Below are 18,945 nucleotides of genomic sequence, written 5' to 3'. Positions count from 1 at the left end.
TATACTAGCTCATAATATTAATCCTACCGATACATAAATGCTTTAAAATATCTGACACAATTCAGTCTCAATTTTTAATGAGATTTAAAGAGTATTGAACATTCTTGGCACAGTAAAATAGAATATATTTCTAAGAGAAATAAAAATACATGTAGATATATCAATGCTGTAGTAACACAGTATTTATAAGCTGTTTTTATTTAAAGCCTTTATATAAATGTAAAAAAACATATTACAACACATTAATGAGTGTTTGTATACAACAAGTAGTTTTTGTGTAGAATTCACGACTAATGATTTTACTAATGCCAATTTTTACCCCCCATGTAAGTAGATAGTATTAATGAAAATAGATTGCAAATTGATTCAAATCAAAGCAACTTAAATTTTATAGATAGAAGTAAAAATTGCTGCATTCTTGATTATTTTATGTATGTTTATTTTATGTCTGGCTTCAAGCCCTTTTGCCACAGCATAGTCGTTAGCTTAATAACTAGCTTACATTTTTAGCTTATTTTTATTTTATATATATATATATATATATATATATATATATATATATATATATATATATATATATATATATATATATATATAATTGTATATGTATATAATTGTATATGTATATAATTGTATTATTATATTTTTTATAATTTCTGGCATATATCTGTAAATATTAAGCATTCTATTTTTCCTGCTGTCACCTTTAAACAGGTAAGGAAAATGTTTTGTTTGTAATGGCTTGTGAGTAAGTTCTCGAGTTATCTGCTCCTGAGGTTTATAGTTATGTTGTCTTGGAGCTTTAAAGGGTAATTTATTAAATTTCAGCTGGATGAATTATCATATTCTGCTTAAATGAAGAGTCACATTTGGGCAAATTTAGAAGAATCTCCCTTAGCCAAGTATTACGAGTTATGAATGCTTATGATCAGGATGAGTGCAGGAGATTAGTGCTTGTAACTTATCTTACAAATTCAATTCCTGTGAGTCAACCCTCATTGTATTGTTTCTGTTGGCACGAGATTTTTTGACCTCTACAAGGTTTTGTCCAACATTGTGCCGTGTATGGGAGCGAGCGCTGTCTATGTGCCAGTTGCATGTGCCGTTGGTCCGTCTGAGGCATACACCATGGAGAGTTTGCTTGCTGTACGGATACCATGCACATTCATTTTCAGACTTGGAATGGCAGTTGGATTTGTAACAGGTGGAAATCTGGAAGTACAAAGTGCATAGGTTGAATTTCAATATTTGAAATAAAGAGCACCAATAAAATATGTGATACATAATTTGACCTTCTGTAGATACCAGAAACAGGAAATCATACCATACATCAGTAGTATAATAAATATATCATAAAATAAAATATATTCACATAAGGCTCATAATTACTTTTGGAATTGCCAGAATGAAACCCACAAGAAATAAATAACACATACTTTGCACTCGCATCCTTTTTGGTATCTGTACTTGAGTTTCTTTTTCTGAGCCAACAACATAGATTTCCAACGCCTAGTAATGCCACATAGTTCGACTAGCACTTTTCCATCATGCCACAGATTTCCTGTGAAATAAAAAAAAAGAAACAATAAAAGCCTGTTTTTATTCCAAGACATTGCATTATGAATACTATGAACATAAATACTATGTGATCAAATTAATGTTGAAAGATTGTCCATCTTTAACTAAAACATTTCCACAAAATTGATGCCCTTCATACAGCATATTTTATTTTAGGACATGTAAATGCAACATGCATTTCTAATTTGAGTGAATTCCTATAATGTCAGGTTGTGGTACACATCAAACTTCATTTCCCAGAATGCATCATGGGTACTGTCATGGCCACTAGGGACTCCGCTTCCCATAACAAACTCCCCAGACTCCTGGTTGCATTACACATTTTTTCCATTACACACTCACTCCCTGTGCAGCTTTATATTCCTTGGTTAGTTTGTGTTTGGTACAGACCCAGTCTTTTTGAGTGTTTGCGATCCTGGTTCTGAATTTACTTTTGTTTTTGTCATTGTCTAACCTCTGATATCCTGAGCTATGCCTGAATTTTGATTGCCTAGTACTTTAGATTATTCTACCTGATTTCAAGAAAACCATGTTAACCTTGTACATGTACCATGTCCTGACACATGACTGAAACATTACCTGAAAGCAAATATTGGACCTTGTTTTTGGCATCCAGGTAAACACCACACAAAGATTCCTCCACTGAGGTATAGATGTACTGAATACTATCAACTTGGTTAAAGCCTTTGAACATCTGCAAAGCAAAAAAAGAAAAAGGGAGGAAATAGGGAAATGGTACAGCGTAAGGGAAAATTACAATTATTTCAGTTACTGTAGTTTTTCAGCTTTAGTGGACAATTGGTCAAATTATCATTAGTTGTAGGCAATGAGATTTTTATTTAACTGAAACTGAAATTTCATTTCTTCAATCACAACTCACACATGTAGACTGATTTTAACATACTATGTTTAGAACTTTTTAAAAATGGTTCCAGCAGAAAGTCACATTTTGTCTTCTGTTTGAAAAATTTAATTTTCCTTACTCGTGAATTCACATTAGGCAAAGACAACTCACCTTGATTAATTTAATTTTGTACTCAATCATCTCTTCCCCATGAAAGCGGTAGCTTGGAGGTGCAATCTTCTGCTCAATTATCTTAGCACGAAATACTAAAAAACAGAAAATTCATCTTAAGTACTCAGTGTAGAAAGTACAGGAATGTAAATGTGTTTAAATTGCTGCAGAGTGAATTTACTTCTTTTTTTGCCAGTCATTAATATAACACATCAAACTATATAGATGGCCTTTGAATTGAATTAATAATAAATTTTGGATTAACTGTGGATTAGACAGACTTGGAATTGTAAATAAAAAGACCTTGCCTAGATGTAGTGGACAATTCTCTCATCTTTCCTGCAAAGATGAAAACCAGCTATCACAATTCTAATGATGTTAGAAAAGCAGGACCAAGGCGGATGCCTTACCAAGTGTGATGGGATTGAGACAAAGCAGAACAGCTAATAAGAAATGACAGTACCCTTTAAATCTTTTTCATTATGGCTATCAGTGGTCATCAGTTACAAGGTCCAGAATGTTCTCTGTCCTCTACTCAACATTTTGCCAGATATAGAAAACCAAGTGTTTAAGACAGATTTCACATTGTTATTTCAGCTTGTAGGCTCATCCATATCTATGGCATTGGGATCTAGATCTACAAGGATGAAATAAGACAAAATTAAATGCAGGTCGAGAAAAATTTGTTTCAGGTAGAATCCATTTGCACCTAGTTAATATAGCAAAAAATGTATATTACTTGACAAGAGGATTGTATCACAGACAGATCCTCTGCACAAGTTGATATTTCAACAGGTTGATATGAACAAACAAGAAGTCCCAGATTCTTCACAACAACCAAACTATTCCTCTTGAAATGGAAACAAACCATTCCATTGATAAGACCTTCTGTTGACAAAGATTCTAGCTTTTTGTCACCAAGCATACAGTAAAATGAGAACCCAGTCCATGAGCCAGAGTCATTATGTGTTTGACAAGCCAAAGTGAGGTTAATGTTACAGAAGAGTGCTTCCGCAATGTTAAACCACATGAAAGTTTGGTAGCAGGCTTCAATAGGAGTTGGAATTGTAGCATCTTTGGATGACACAGCAGGTTGGCAATCGGGGTTGGTGCTGATTTTAAGAAGAGGATTGCTGCATGCATAGCAAGTGATCCGTCTTGGTGTTCCTAAAACCTAAACAATACAATATGAACAAGACGGACCAACTGGCTGACATTGAGGCATTGAAGCTTTGATGATAAATTAGATCATTAGGCTTGTAAATGAGTGTAGACCAGTGAAGCTTGCAGGTAGAGTCTGCAAGAGCTCTAATGCAGTAATTGGGATTGAGTATAAACCACTGATATTAATTAGCAAAATCAAAGAATCACTATGAAATCAGGTTACAATTTTTGGCTCAATCAATCTAGCACTTTTTTCTAACAATTTACAGAGTTACTCCTGTGGTTTAAAAAAACTTGAATGAAGTTCAGGATTTCAGGTTCAACATTATACATATTAGGAATTAGAGTCTGGGTTATAATGTCTGCTGTTGAAGACTGCTCATGGGAAAGGTGGTCAGTTTTTGAATCTGCTGCAGCTTTTTTACATATGAGGTGAATATAATAAATCTGTGTGTCCAGTAGGTTTGGTGTGTACATGGTTCTGCTGCATCAACTGATACTACGTCCTAGAAACCTACTTCATAAAAAGTGTTTCAAAGTCATAGCCTAGCTTTTTTGAAGGCAAACGTGAAAACAATTTGAAATGCTTGTACAAGGACAAACGGAAAACAATTATACAATTGCACACTGATATAAATAAACTTGGAAGGCTTGGAATTATAGAAACTAGAATAAAAGTTTCACTGGAAGGTTCCAGGCAATTCATAGGGCAGAATGAGCCACAGATGATCAGATTTCCGCCAAGGTTAAATTAGCAAAAACTGATGTGGGTGGTACAGCCTCAGGGGATGTGAGAGATGTTGGATGTTTCTACAGCAGCTGAAGAACATTTTGTGATGGGTGGTTCTGAGTGAGGCAAATACAAGGGATAGTTCTGTGGCTGACAAATGAGGACAGTATAACAAGTGTGTGAAATTATTGAACAGTAGGAACGGGGTAGACAATAAATGGGGATTTGCATAAACTCTTCATTAGCACTTTTTTTAGATTCTAAGAGCCACCTCTGTTTTGAGCCACACCCTCCTCTGAGCGAATCCAGAGTCCTAACGTAACAGTATATCCGCAACAACTCCAACAAGTCGTCAAACCGCAGGGGCGGGTAGAGGGGCCTGGGCTGGTCCAAGATGTGACACAAAGTCACACATTTACTACCTTCACCTAGGGGGAGGTAGTGTCGGAACTCAGAGCTCGCCTCCAAGTAGACATATCGCAGGGTGAAACACACTTTTAGACTTTTAGCCGAATATTGAATATTTAAACTAAACTTTCCTGATAACACTATAATTGATACAAATAAAACAATGAGAAGACTTTCCAGACCTGTATGAGAATGAGCAAACTTCTTTATTGCAGCCAACCAGCCAACAATTCCATTGAACTCAAGAAAAAATTTCTAAGTCAAAAGCAATCAAATGAAAAAACCCAAGCGAGCATCCTCCTGCAAAACAAAATGTTCGAACACAAAAAAGCAAGCAAGCCAGCCCTCTCCCAAGGAAATCCACTCAATATATACCCTGGCACCTCTAGGTGCCTTCTATACATTCGGGTAATTCCTCCTTATTTCGTAATTTACATGACCTTTCTAAATTCCCCTTACTTTGCAGAATACACAATAAGACTTCCCCTTATTTCCCAGAAAAACAAAGTCTGCCCTTTTAATTTCCTGTTGTTTCCGACCTACTACAGCATTGTTATTAAAAAAAAAAACATGCTTTGTTTTTAAAAAATGTGCCCCCAAGATTTTCTTGTCACTCCTTATTCTTGAGTTATTTGCCACTCAATCTTCCATAACACAGATGTCTTGTGGATTAACCCTCCTATTGTCCTCCTATACAAATTAGTAGAGCTGAGTCAACTTGACCTTGTCTGTTATGACTGCTTATAAAAAAATGAAGTATATATGATAGCCTTTTTTTCACCTTTTTAGTCTAACTTGTTTCCAACATATTAACATATATTTTGCAAAAAAAAAAAAATTATATTTGGTATAATAAACCTTATTTATATATAAAAATGGCTAATTTTTTAGTAAAAAAAAAACAGAAATTTTGAATCATTTTCACTATAGAGGCACAAAAGTTAATGCACAATTACAGGCTGGTATATTTCAAGGGCAGGAGATGACCATTTTGACCATTTTTAATGTCAGCAAATAATAAAACCTGTTTTTTTTCCAGGCCAAATTGACTTAAATGCTTATAAATCAAAAATTCTACAATTATTACCATTTTGTGTGGAATATATGTTTTGCAATTGTAGTATCTATTTTTCCCACCTGATGTCATCTGATCAACCAACAACAGGCTACACACACACACACACACACACACACACACACACACACACACACACACTCAAAAACATTCCATAATTTCATGTGAATAAAACTTTGTTTACCTCCTTATGTTTTTTTATTATACTTAATTTATGAACGATAAACCTTATGAAATTTTGCCATGTTTTGAGTAAAATAAGCAGAAATTATTAAATATTATTTTGGATGACCACTGACTGATAAATGTCAAACATTACTTAGCATACTGTATCTCCAGGCCAAAGCTGGCTGATGCAACTATGATTTGAATATGAAAACACAACGTGTGTGTGTGTGTGTGTGTGTGTGTGTGTGTGTGTGTGTGTGTGTGTGTGTGTGTGTGTGTGTGTAAAGATTGTTGGTAGAAGAAGAAGAGAAGAGAAGATAATGTCCCCAACTGGACAAATGCATATAACAAGTGTGAAATATTTACAAATGATTGTTTTTGTTTTTTTGGAAGCCCAATGAATTGCAATGCCCAATGCTTTGTGTGTGTGTGTGTGTGTGTGTGTGTGTGTGTGTGTGTGTGTGTGTGTGTGTGTGTGTGTGTGTGTGTGTGTGTGTGTGTGTAGAGCATCATTTCGGTAGATCATATTTTGCCCTCTGCTAGGTAAAGGTATATCAAAAGTGAGAAATATTTACAAATGTGTAGCTTTTTTTTTCTGGAGGCCTAATGAAATGCAATGCCCAATATGTGTGTTTGTGTGTTTGTGTGTGTGTGTGTGTGTGTGTGTGTGTGTGTGTGTGTGTGTGTGTGTGTGTGTGTGTGTGTGTGTGAAATGTTTACAAATGTGTAGCTTTTGTTTTGTCTGGAGGCCCAATGCTTTGAACAGTGTTTGACTGTGTGTGTGTGTGTGTGTGTGTGTGTGTGTGTGTGTGTGTGTGTGTGTGTGTGTGTGTGTGTGTAGTATCATTTCGGAAGATCATATTTTGCCCTCTGCTAGGCAAAGGCATATCAAATGTGTGAAATATTTACAAATGTGTGGCTTTTTTTTTAAATGCAATGCCCAATTTGTGTGTGTGCATGTGTGTGTGTGTGGGGGGGGGGCATTACTGCATCTTTGTGTACGTATGTTCATATGAAAAGGGCAAAAGTGTGACCTATTGCCCCACTAAATGTGGCCGGGTCAAAATGACCCAAGCGGATACAAAATGCAATGTATTTATTTTACGAATACATTGTTCAACAAAAATAGACAAAATTATTTTTTCTTGCAAAATTTGGAACAATCCTGGTAAATTTCAGGCAAATATGTGGAAGAAAACCTGTTATGACACATCAAAACCTTCCAGCCAGATCAAAAAGACCCAGGGAAAATAGGAAGGTTAAACCTCTTTTACAGCTACAATGAGTAAGTTTTCTCGTTTCATTTCTTGCTATTCTATACTGTATATGATTCCTACTGATTACATAATTGATTGATTATATGTTATCTTTATGAGTTTGAATTATGATAAAAGTTCTTGATTATATTGGTTATGTTGTATTGCTGTTTTTGCTAAGCCCTTGCTGTTATAATGTTGCTTTGTATATGAAAGTGGAGTTCTATGTTGACTCCTTAAGCTTACTAAACCTATGAACTGAACATTGCATCACTTTCCAGACTGGGCTTGCACATGCAAATTTTAAGCCTTAGTTTCTCTTTTTCTACTAAAGGTCAGGTTCCCCATTTCCCTTAGACCCTCAATCCCAGAATCAGCAGGTCCGTCCAGCTGGTTGCCTGATTCAGCTTTCTCGCCTTACTCCCTACGTGAGGCCTGTTTCAGCTGAACTTTTGACTTTCACTCCACACATTGTTGATCAGAGAGCTCAGCTTGTACAAAGTTTATGATTACAATACACTTCTTTTCTTGTTTACACTTTGACTCAGGTGTGGCCATTTATATGTTAGTCATATATTACCTTAAAACTATTACAACATCTGGGGCCTATAACCTCTATAATTTGCCAGGCTTAATACTTTACTTTGGTTATAGTATTGTAAGAAATAATACTTAAATTATTTTACTAAGATTTTTCACAACAGTAGAACAATAAACCTCAGAGCCTTTGTCGACTCAGGGGCGGCCGAAAATTTTATTGATGGTTTGGTCCGCAGCTTGAAGCTTTGTTTAAAGGCACTTCCGCTACCCCTACCGGTTCACGCCCTGGACAGCCACTCTTTGCCTGCTGGTCCCATAACCATGACGGCAAATAGGCTCACCTTGCACATGAGCCCTCATACAGAGCGTCTGTCGCTATATGCCACTTGGCCTTCCGAGTTATGTCTTATCTTGGGCTTCCCCTGGTTGTGGCAACATAATCCACGAATAGACCGGGCCATGTAGTCAGTCGCAGTTTGGGGCTCTCATTGTGCCCAGAGCTGCCTCAGAGGAGCATCTCCCTCTAAACTCAACATTCCCAGTTCATACAACCTGAACTGCATCAGGGCAGGGGATGAGTGAAAGACTGCCAGCATCACGCCTTCAGGGCATTATGAACATTTGGTGATGCCCTTTGGCTTAATGAATGCCCTGACAGTCTTCCAGCGCCTCATCAATGAGGTCTTTAGAGAGACCCTGAATCGCTATGCTTTTGTGTACATGGATGACATTCTCATCTTCAGCAGTTTGTTTAAGGAACATGTCATACAGTTCTGCCAGGTCTTTCTTTGAGAACGGCCTATACATAAAACTCAAGAAATCGCAGACCTATGTGAATAACATCTCTTTCCAGGGCTTTGTGGTCTCTCAGGACGGCCTAAGCATGGATCCCCTAAGGATCAGGGCGGTCAAGGAATGGGAGTCCTCCTCAGTCTGGGTGGTCCAACGCTGGGTTTCACTAACTTTTTCTGGCGCTTTGCGTGCAATTTTAGTACCTTGGCCAGCCCACTTTGTTCCCTGACCAAGAAGCTTTAGGGAAGGATCGTATGGACCGTTGAGGCCCATGAGGCCTTTGAGGCCTTGAAGGAGAGGCTGATAGGTGCCACCGCCAGCCTGTCATCAGGCTTCCACCATGAGTCAAACGGTCAAAAAGTGAGGGTAAACCAGGACTTGGTTTCCTCCTTCCGCTGTCTGGCTGCCCCAAAACCCGGCAACCTGGGTCAGACATCTGATGTGGGTTGAATATGCTAATAACACTCTTTGGCACTCTTTTTGGCACCCTGGACAGGTCAAATTTCGAATGCTAGTTTGACTACATCCCCCCACCCCCCATTGGGCCATTCAAGATCCTGCGACGGATTAATCTTGTGGATTACCGCCTGCAGCTTCCCCAGTCCATGAAGATCAACTCTATATTCCATGTCTCCAAGCTGAAGCTGGTCCTCTGTAGCCCTCTAGTACCACCCTGTCTCGCCGATGGAGCTTCAGCCTTTACTGTCAGCCTGATTCTGAATATCCGACATCGCAGGAGGGGTGTCCAGTACTTGGTTGATTGGGAGGGCTATGGTCTGGAGGAACGCTTGCGGGTCCCTGTGAGACACACCCTGGACCCGAAGCCGGTTAGAGCTTTTCGGAGAGACCGAGCAACGAGCCTGGGAACTTCAGGGGACACTCCTAGGGGCGGGGGTACTGTAACATTGTTGGTGCCTTTCATGCAAACCCGTGGCCACCAGCACAACCTCTTTTTGGGCTCTCGGTCACATAGCTGCAATTAGCACAACTCGCGATGAAGTCTGTGCCTGACTTAAAGTGGTAATACATATCATAGCATAGCGCACTGATACATATTATTGTGCTGAGAGTCAATTGGAAACTCTTTTCCTAACTCATATGGGTATACAGTATATATATTATATATTATATAACATTACCACTAGGAGTTTAAAAAGAAGGTTTTTGATTGAGTTTCAGGGTGGTAACCTGTATCGGAGTAACCTGTATTAGGCTAAGGCCATGGTAACCTGTATATATACTGTATATATATTTTTTACAGTCACAAGCTTCCCCCCTGCACTTTCCCTTGATTTATATTTGCACCGATTTATAAACCTCTAAACCTCTACTCGAGTGGATAATGGGCTGGACTCTGTACCCTCTCATCTGGGTGGAACAGGAGGCCCCCCGTAACATAAGCTAGTTATTTTGAGATGATTGTTAGTGGTTTAATCTGATTGAAGTCACAAACAGCTGGAACCAAATTCCTTGTGTGTGTCAACACACTTGGCCAATAAACCTGATTCTGATTCTGACTGAAGCTGATCAGTAACTGTCAACATATGTCAAAATATAGTATTAAATGTTTGATTTGTCTGTATATCAATTATTTACTATTAATGTACATTATGTGCTGACATTTCTTATAAACACATGTAGTTATTGATCTACCTTTAAAGTTTTACATGTTTTATAAAGTATGTGCAAACTTGTGTGATTTACTAACAGGTTATACAAAAAATTCTGTTTGTATATTATCATGAATATTCAATTTGGAGCATTTCTACCCGAAAGTGCAAAATACATTGTGGTGTCTGTGCAAATACAGTAGATGAATTTACTACATACTGTATAAAAGTCACTTCAGAAAATAAATAGCACCAACAGACAGGTATTAGCATAGGCCTGTACTGTATCTGCCTATTTCATGGTTTCTCAGTACAGTATATTGAGAAATTATGACTATGACTGATGTAAATGAAAACAGGATTTAAAGAGAGCCTTCCAAAGGCTTCATTTATATAAACACTTTAAGTAGAACAGATACTTATGTTTACAGATACTCATGTGTGAACAATGTTTGCTGGCCTCTACTATCTCAATGTGCATTTCCACATATTATCCATAACATTTCCCAGCAGATCAAGAACAATTATTCAATCGTATTACTCATCAATGATTCTGTAATTCTTTGTAAATGATTTGTGACTTGCTTCACTCACTGCACACATAATTTATCCAAATCCTCTCATCACAGGTGTAATATCAGGAAACAAATGTCTCGGCTGCATTGCTACGCTTCATCTCAAACACTGATAGACATTGCAAGTAATATAACAATTAATACATAAACAGATTACAAACCTAAACTGTGAAAATATTTGAGGATAAAGTGCCTTTACTGAATTTTTAGTAAATGTTGAATGATCTGGTAGATTAATTGATTATTAATTGATCATCAGACATTGGATTTCTATTTTCCTTTTTTTTTTATTGAGAACAAAAAATAAAAACTTATTTTGCTCCAAATCGTTCTCTTGGTATGTTATAACCCTCAGAGTGGCTTCTTAAATAAGCAAAGGCAGAGAGTGAAACTGAACTGTATTATTTGACAATATAAAAAAAGAGTTCAGACAAGAGAAGTTTGTCATGCTTTTAAAACACGTCTCAACTTCTTCTCAACTAGAAAAAGACTCCCAAAAAGGTAGTCTGAAGCATTATTGACAAATTTGGTATAATTTGGAAAAAGAGCATTTATGGTACCTTTTTTGGTATATAAGTAAATAAGTATTTTCATTATTAATTGCACAATAACAATATACAGTACTATATTCTACCATTAAATGTTGCTTGAGAAGATCAGGCCAAATACTTTTTATTTTGTGTTAAATGGCAAAGACTAAAAGCTGTTGCTGTTAAATCTTGAGGACAGCCTGTCGCTTGCATTAATTAAGAGCTGTTCTAAAGGTATTAAATCACACATTGCAAGACAGCTCATTGAAAAGCAATATGTGTCTCTACTTTTGAAAAGCTCATTGACACATGAAAACTGAGGTAATACAGTTCTGGATTCATTAAATGAGATGCCAACGATAATTCAACTCAGGATTTCTTGAGAAAATTAGAGAGAAATGTGCGATAAGGATATTCACCTAAAGTTTTTGTATATGTTTTACAATCTATCATAGACTAAAGCCACTGTGTGTGTGTGTGTGTGTGTGTGTGTGTGTGTGTGTGTGTGTGTGTGTGTGTGTGTGTGTGTGTGTGTGTGTGTGTGTGTGTGGTACATACCTAATGGAGAATTGCAGAATAGATCTTGTAAATGTGCGTAAATACAGCTACAACCCTCAGCCACTGGAGCTGTTATGCCTATTGCCAGGACGATCAGCAAGAACAGCTGCACTTTTACTTGGGCCATTACTTCAGACTGTTAAAGAAAGCTAAAAGTTTAAAAGAAAAAATACACTCACTTCCTATCCTTGGCTGTGGCACTTATGTAACACTCCACAGCACTCTCTCTCTCTCTCTCTCTCTCTCTCTCTCTCTCTCTCTCTCTCTCTCTCTCTCTCTCTCTCTCTCTCTCTCTCTCATGTTGCACTTGTCTGTGCCCCTCCTACAGACTTCTAAGTGGACTAAGAAGTTTGCATGGATAAGAAGGAAGAAAATAGATTTAAAATCCCAAGCCACCAACAATTTTGTTGCATTTTAATTCCTTCCTTACTAGTCTATTTTGCACTGTAATCTATTACAGTACAGTCAGAGATTAGGATAATGACAGGGATCATTTTAACAGTCTAGTTTAGTTTCTGTCCACATAGTGATGCCTTAGTGCAGTTCTGTATTAATACAAAGCAGGGAATTCCTCCCATTAGTTCCCATTAGCATTAATAGCTATATGTACTATATTCAATAATATAATCATTATTAGCTAATACACTGATAAGCCACAGCATTAAAATTACTGACAGATGAAGTGAATTAAATTAAATATCTCGCAGGATATATTAGGCAACAAGTGAACAGTCAGTTCTCAAAGTTCATGTGTTGGAAGCAGGAAAAATTAACAAGTGTAAGGATCTGAGTGACTTGTCAAAGGCCGTATTGAGTGGCTGGATGACTGGGTCAGGTCTTGTGGTGTGTTCTTGGTAGGCAGTGTTTAGTACCTATTAAAAGTGGTTCAAGGAAGGACAACAGATGAACTGGTAACAAGCTCATGGGCATCCGAAGCTTGTGTGAGGAGTGGAGGTTAGCCTGTGTGGTCTGATGCCACTGAAAAGCCTCTGAGGCACAAAAAGTGAATTCTGGCTATGATAGAAAGGTGCCAAGAAGTGCAGTGCATAGCAGCTTGTGTAGAAACAGACCAGACAAAGTGCCAGTGCTGACCCCTAGTCCAAAACTCCTACAAAGGGCACACCAGCTACAGAACAGGACCTATGGCGCAATGGAAAATAGGGGCCTAGTCTGATGTGGACCGCCAGTTGTTCTATTTTCTAAATAAGGCTATGTATTGCTACATTATTATATTACACTTTGTTCACAATGACATGCTGAACAGTTAAGTTTTTATCTGAATCTAATGTCTGCACTTTTCTAAATTCATTGTTTATTATTTTATTAGTTTATTATAAATTAGAAGAATTAGTTCCCATTGAGTTCCCAATTAGTTTCAATGTTGTACCAACATTAGTACCAATGATGTCATGAAATTTATAACAATATAATAACTTCATAAAACTAGAAGATGCAATAGAATACAATAGAAAGAAAACATTTCTGTTTCAGATCTCTATGCCAACATTCCCGGTGGTGGTGAAGATCGGACATGCCCACTCTGGCATGGGAAAGGTAGGACACCATCTTAAGTGGAAGCTTTTAACCCTAATTCTGAAATGCATTACATGTAATACAATATTAATGTTAGCAGGCAAATACATTATACAGTATAATTCATTTGGTTGGCCTCTGCATTTATTTTTAAACTGGAGGTGCCTGCATACCGTGTTAAGGAAATCTTAAATTCTTACTTGTTGATCTAATGGCATATCTTATGATCTTATAGTTTCATAATGTTGTAAAATATTTCCATTTAAAAGACTAGGATGCCAAAACAAAGTATTATGATAGGTGACATAAAAAGAACCTATAGTACTGATAATACACTGTATCACTGAATTGAGTGATAATATGAATATATTAAGATTGATTCATATGAATGTATTAATTTAAACTATTTAACAAGATAAAAGATCCAAGACACACAAATAGGTTAAATTATGTGCATATTAATCTAGATTAAAAACAGTTATCAGGAGTTCTTAACTTAATGTTTTTTTAGATAGATAGATAGATAGATAGATAGATAGATAGATAGATAGATAGATAGATAGATAGATAGATAGATAGATAGATAGATAGAAAAACATGATAGACATACAACTATTGTATCCTAAAACACTTGGATAGATAGATAGATAGATAGATAGATAGATAGATAGATAGATAGATAGATAGATAGATAGATAGATAGATAGATAGATAGATAGATACTTTATTCATCTGAGTGGGAAATTCACAAATTCTAGCAGTATCCACAAACATAACATTTCTAATATAAACTGGCATCTATTTCCTGGTATAAACAGAGACGACTGTGTTCAGAACTAGCTGAATCCAGCTGAAACTAGGTTACAAGGCAGCTGTGGGGAGGAGCAAAAAAGAGAAATTTCCAGGACACCTTATTGCACAGTGGAGAAATAAATATATTTGGTCAATAGTGTGAAATTACGCAGTGATATACTGCCCATATACTGTAGTACTCAAACTGAAACAAGGCCACAATTGGTGCAAACAATCAGTAGCCACTTCAGTCACTGAAGCTTATGTAATCCAGACATAAGTAAACTACTGTATATGGCCAAAGAAAAGGTGGACATCTTAGGACACTGAACAACCCATTCCAAGAGCACGGCCATTAACATCGAGTTGTTTAATGGTGAGTTGTCTAATGGTGTGTCTCCACCCTACTGGGATGGCTTTCCAATTGATTTTGAAGTATGGCTGTGGAGGATTTGTACTGATATCATGCAAGAAGGGCCAAACCATGTCTTTATGGAGTTTGCTTTGTGCACCAGAGCACAAATTTGGTGACCCTTTGAAAGGATAGGAAAGGTGATCCTGTGAAAGGAAATCTTAATCTACAGCATTCAAGGGCATTCTATAGTATATACTTCTGTGTTTCAACTTTGTGGTAATAATTTGGTGTTGGCTTGCATATTATATAGCATATTTAATTGTTAGGTGTGCCAACAATTTTGGCCATGTATTGTACATCATGCTTGTTTTTTTCTGGTTAATAAAGAGTCATTAGGCATCCTCTACAAATTTAGCATTATATCCCTATATTTTTTGTTTGCTGGTTGGTTTTTACATTTTTATTTATTTATTTATTTATTTATTTTGTGGTTCCATGCCTATTTAAAATATTATACCTTTATAATCACTATAATTGCTAAAGACTTTTTTGGAAATTGTGACAGGTTAAAGTTGACAATCACAGCGATTTCCAAGACATTGCCAGTGTGGTGGCCATCACTCAGACCTACACGACTACAGAACCTTTCATTGACGCCAAGTATGACATCAGGGTCCAGAAAATAGGCACCGACTACAAAGCTTATATGTAAGTGTACAAATTCCTATACAATCTTTTCTGGTTTATAAAGTCACTATGATGAGCATGGTGTGCATGGTGATTATTATATGTGTGCATGCTGTTGTGTACATTTGCCAAAGCTCATATTAAACCCATAATGCTAGTTAAGAGTTAATAATTAGTACTTTTTTGTTGCATTATCTCATCTGATACTTCTATGAACTTTACTGTCTACATGCTCTCTTTTATGTGTTATAAACCACTGCAATGTAGATTGTTGTTGCCTTAAATCATACTGACAAGCATTGCTTGTTCTTTAGGATATGTAGAGAACACCTCCTATCCTGTTCACCAGCAGTGACAGTGTGAAATAATACTACTAATAATTAATTGCACTCATTTTTTGGTCAGTAGGTTTTACATAACACAACAACATATGTTATGTAGTTTAGTCCCAGCTAGTCTGTGTGCTCACTGAGGAAACTAATTTTATCAATTTGGAAGTATATCACATTTTATTAATTTACAGGAGAACATCCATCTCTGGCAACTGGAAATCAAACACTGGCTCTGCCATGCTGGAACAAGTAGCCATGACAGACAAGTAAGTGAGCATAAAATTACACACTCTGAAATTTTCACTTTTATTTATATAGCATATGCTCCATGGAAAGTGTGCCTGATTTTTAGGACTGCAGAGTAAGAATTTCCAAAGTCTCTTTCTGTCTCATGACTCACATTTACATTTACATTTACATTTACAGCATTTGGCAGACGCCCTTATCCAGAGCGACGTACATAAGTGCTTAAATCTCTAACACTGAATACATTAATGCTGGTTCACTAGGTTACATACTTAAGATACCATGAGTTTAAAACATTTGTTCAAAGTTACAATGAAAGTTTTTTTTTTTTATTTTTTTTTTTTTTATTTTTTTTTTAAAATGCAAAGGATAAGGAAAGAAGTGCTAGTTGAAGTGCTTCCTGAATAAGTAGGTCTTCAACCGCCGCTTGAAAATAGCCAGTGACTCGGCTGTCCGGACCTCTATGGGAAGTTCATTCCACCACCTTGGTGCCAGTACAGAGAAGAGTCTTGTAGTATACTTGCCTCTTACCCTGAGAGATGGTGGAACCAGTCGAGCAGTGCTGGTAGATTGGAGGTTACGGGGTGCAGTGCGAGGAATGATGAGGGCTTTGAGGTAAGAGGGGGCTGGTCCATTTTTGGCTTTGTAGGCCAGCATCAGTGTTTTGAACCGGATGCGTGCAGCTACTGGAAGCCAGTGGAGGGATCGCAGTAGCGGGGTGGTATGCGAGAACTTTGGCAGGTTGAAAACAAGCCGGGCAGCTGCATTTTGGATCATTTGCAGAGGACGGATTGCGTTCATAGGTAGACCTGCCAGCAGTGCATTGCAGTAATCCAGTCTAGAAATGACAAGAGACTGAACAAGTACCTGGGCAGTCTGTGTGGACAAAAATGGCCGAATCCTTCTAATGTTGTAGAGAAGAAACCGACATGAGCGAGTCACATTTGCAACATGAGAGGAAAAGGACAGTTGATTGTCCATGGATACCCCAAGGTTGCGAGCTGTGGCTGAAGGGGAGATCAGATCGTTGTGCAAGGATATAGCAAGATCGTGACCTGGGGATGAATCACCTGGGATGAACAGCAGTTCAGTTTTGCTCGGATTGAGCTTTAACTGATGAGCAGTCATCCATGATGAAATTTCTGCCAGACATTTACCTGAATACAAACATGCCTATTTTGTAGTTTGTATTAATCTCACTCGCCATTTGAATTGCTCTCAATATTTCATTTGTTGTTGTTTGTATGGTGTTTGCATTCAATTTACAATCAGAACTGTCTTAGTATAAATAGTATCATAAATTTTGTTACTGATGTTTTTATATATATATATATATATATATATATATATATATATATATATATATATATATATATATATATATATATGTGTGTGTGTGTGTGTGTGTGTGTGTGTGTGTGTGTGTGTGTGTGTGTGTGTGTGTATACATGTTGTCTAAGACTTATACATTTAAATGTTATACAGTAAAAGAAAAATATTCCAGTTAAGAAATTAGTAACAGGCTGCACTTATTTTAACACAAAAAAGAAACCATTGGAAAGTCTCCATGAGAACATGGCACTTTCACCAAACTTTACAAACACTTTCTTATAAAACTGCAAGAGTACCTGAGTGTACTGATATTTTATTTTAACAGTTGTCAGACCAGATACTGGTTTTGTTTATTTTATTACAGTTCTTTAAGTTTTACAGCTCTTTAAAGTACTATTGGTGCTTAATAAAAACTCATTGCTAATAGTATATTTATGCAGAAATGTGAAATTATTTAAGTACTGTAAGTAAATAAGTACTGTACCTTTGCCTAAAACACTTTTAAACACTGTGTATTGACTATGAAACAGAATATTTAATGACTTGTATTTTATTAACCCTGCTAAGGCTCCTAAGGGATACAAAAGAAAGCCTTCAGTTTATCCTCAGGAGAAATGCAAATCTTGCCACAGTATCTTGGCCAGGAGTCTAAAGGCCATAATTGGCTGTGGTCTAAGTGGGAAAGGCAACAGTGCTCTCTGAGCAGCATTAGCCAATAGTGGGCATCTGTAGGCAGATAGAGCTTTCCTTAGAGTGTGTTACTTTGCCCCTGGACAGAGTAGTTTGAAAAGATGCAGAGGAAGGAAGCATTGTTTGGCTTTTCCCTGAAACCAAAAAAGCTAGAAAAAAAGAGCAAAATTTATGACTGAACTGAAGTCTAGAAAAAAAAAATGTTTTAGACACTAGAAAATTCACAAGTATTAGTTTTATATTGTCTTAGATGGTTATTTGCAGCCTGTTTAAAGAGCATGGTGCATTTGTGAGATAGCATTTTTAGATATCTCCACTTAAAATACCAAACAGCCAAGATATCATATCATATTTATTGTTAAACCCTTTAGCCTATTTGGTTCTAATTGCCGATTATATTCAGGACAGGAGTTAACAGAAAAAAGTATTTAAGGGAAGTGAAGATAATAATAATATTCCTGTAAATTTTTTGTATTTAATATTTGGCTGGACACTGATGGTCTTTGGTCTTTTGTACCACAGATACAAGATGTGGGTTGACATTTGTTCAGAAATATTTGGAGGTCTGGATGTCTGTGCTGTAAAAGCCATTCATGGAAAGGATGGAAAAGACTACATTACTGAGGTAAGATAGTGTTATAAGCAATAATTGTAATTGCAAACATTTAACACTGCTGCCTAGGGCATCTGTCGATATGTGGGGATCAATAATGACAGATTTATATACATCAGGTGGTACAACCGAAAATGTTATTACTTCATAAAGCCACATAATGTTTTTTAGCATGTGTAGAGCAATTGCATGCATGTTTTTTATATATTACTCACATATTATACATATACTGACATATGATCACAAGTGTATTTTTTTTGTGAGGCAGTATAAAATTAACAACTTAGGGATCATCTAGAAAATGCACATTCTGTGAGGCATAATCTGCTGTAAAAACATGATCAAAAAAATCAAAAGGCTTTAGAC

At 36.7% G+C, this 18,945-nt stretch overlaps 2 protein-coding genes across 2 annotated transcripts in view; one reads left to right on the top strand and one right to left on the bottom strand.

Annotated features, from left to right (window-relative positions):
* Positions 1–18,945, top strand: part of syn2b (synapsin IIb) — a 67,496-nt gene that overhangs the window by 39,237 nt on the left and 9,314 nt on the right. Inside the window, exons 6-9 of the mRNA XM_027140767.2 lie at positions 13,491–13,553; positions 15,245–15,387; positions 15,890–15,964; positions 18,489–18,591. Coding sequence (XP_026996568.1) covers positions 13,491–13,553; positions 15,245–15,387; positions 15,890–15,964; positions 18,489–18,591 — 384 coding nt within the window. The remainder of the gene's footprint in view (positions 1–13,490; positions 13,554–15,244; positions 15,388–15,889; positions 15,965–18,488; positions 18,592–18,945) is intronic.
* Positions 61–12,234, bottom strand: LOC113639087 (metalloproteinase inhibitor 4). Its single transcript, XM_027140768.2, has 5 exons — positions 12,000–12,234; positions 2,594–2,688; positions 2,158–2,272; positions 1,437–1,561; positions 61–1,212 (listed from the first exon to the last, which is right to left on the bottom strand). Exons 1-5 carry the CDS (start codon positions 12,124–12,126, stop codon positions 967–969), a joined length of 708 nt encoding a protein of 235 aa, XP_026996569.2. The 5' UTR covers positions 12,127–12,234; the 3' UTR covers positions 61–966.

The sequence above is a fragment of the Tachysurus fulvidraco genome, chromosome 2 (assembly GCF_022655615.1).
Source record: "Tachysurus fulvidraco isolate hzauxx_2018 chromosome 2, HZAU_PFXX_2.0, whole genome shotgun sequence".
NCBI lineage: Eukaryota > Metazoa > Chordata > Actinopteri > Siluriformes > Bagridae > Tachysurus > Tachysurus fulvidraco.
The sequence above is the reverse complement of the archived record's forward strand: the minus strand, read 5'-3'. Positions and strand labels throughout refer to the sequence as shown.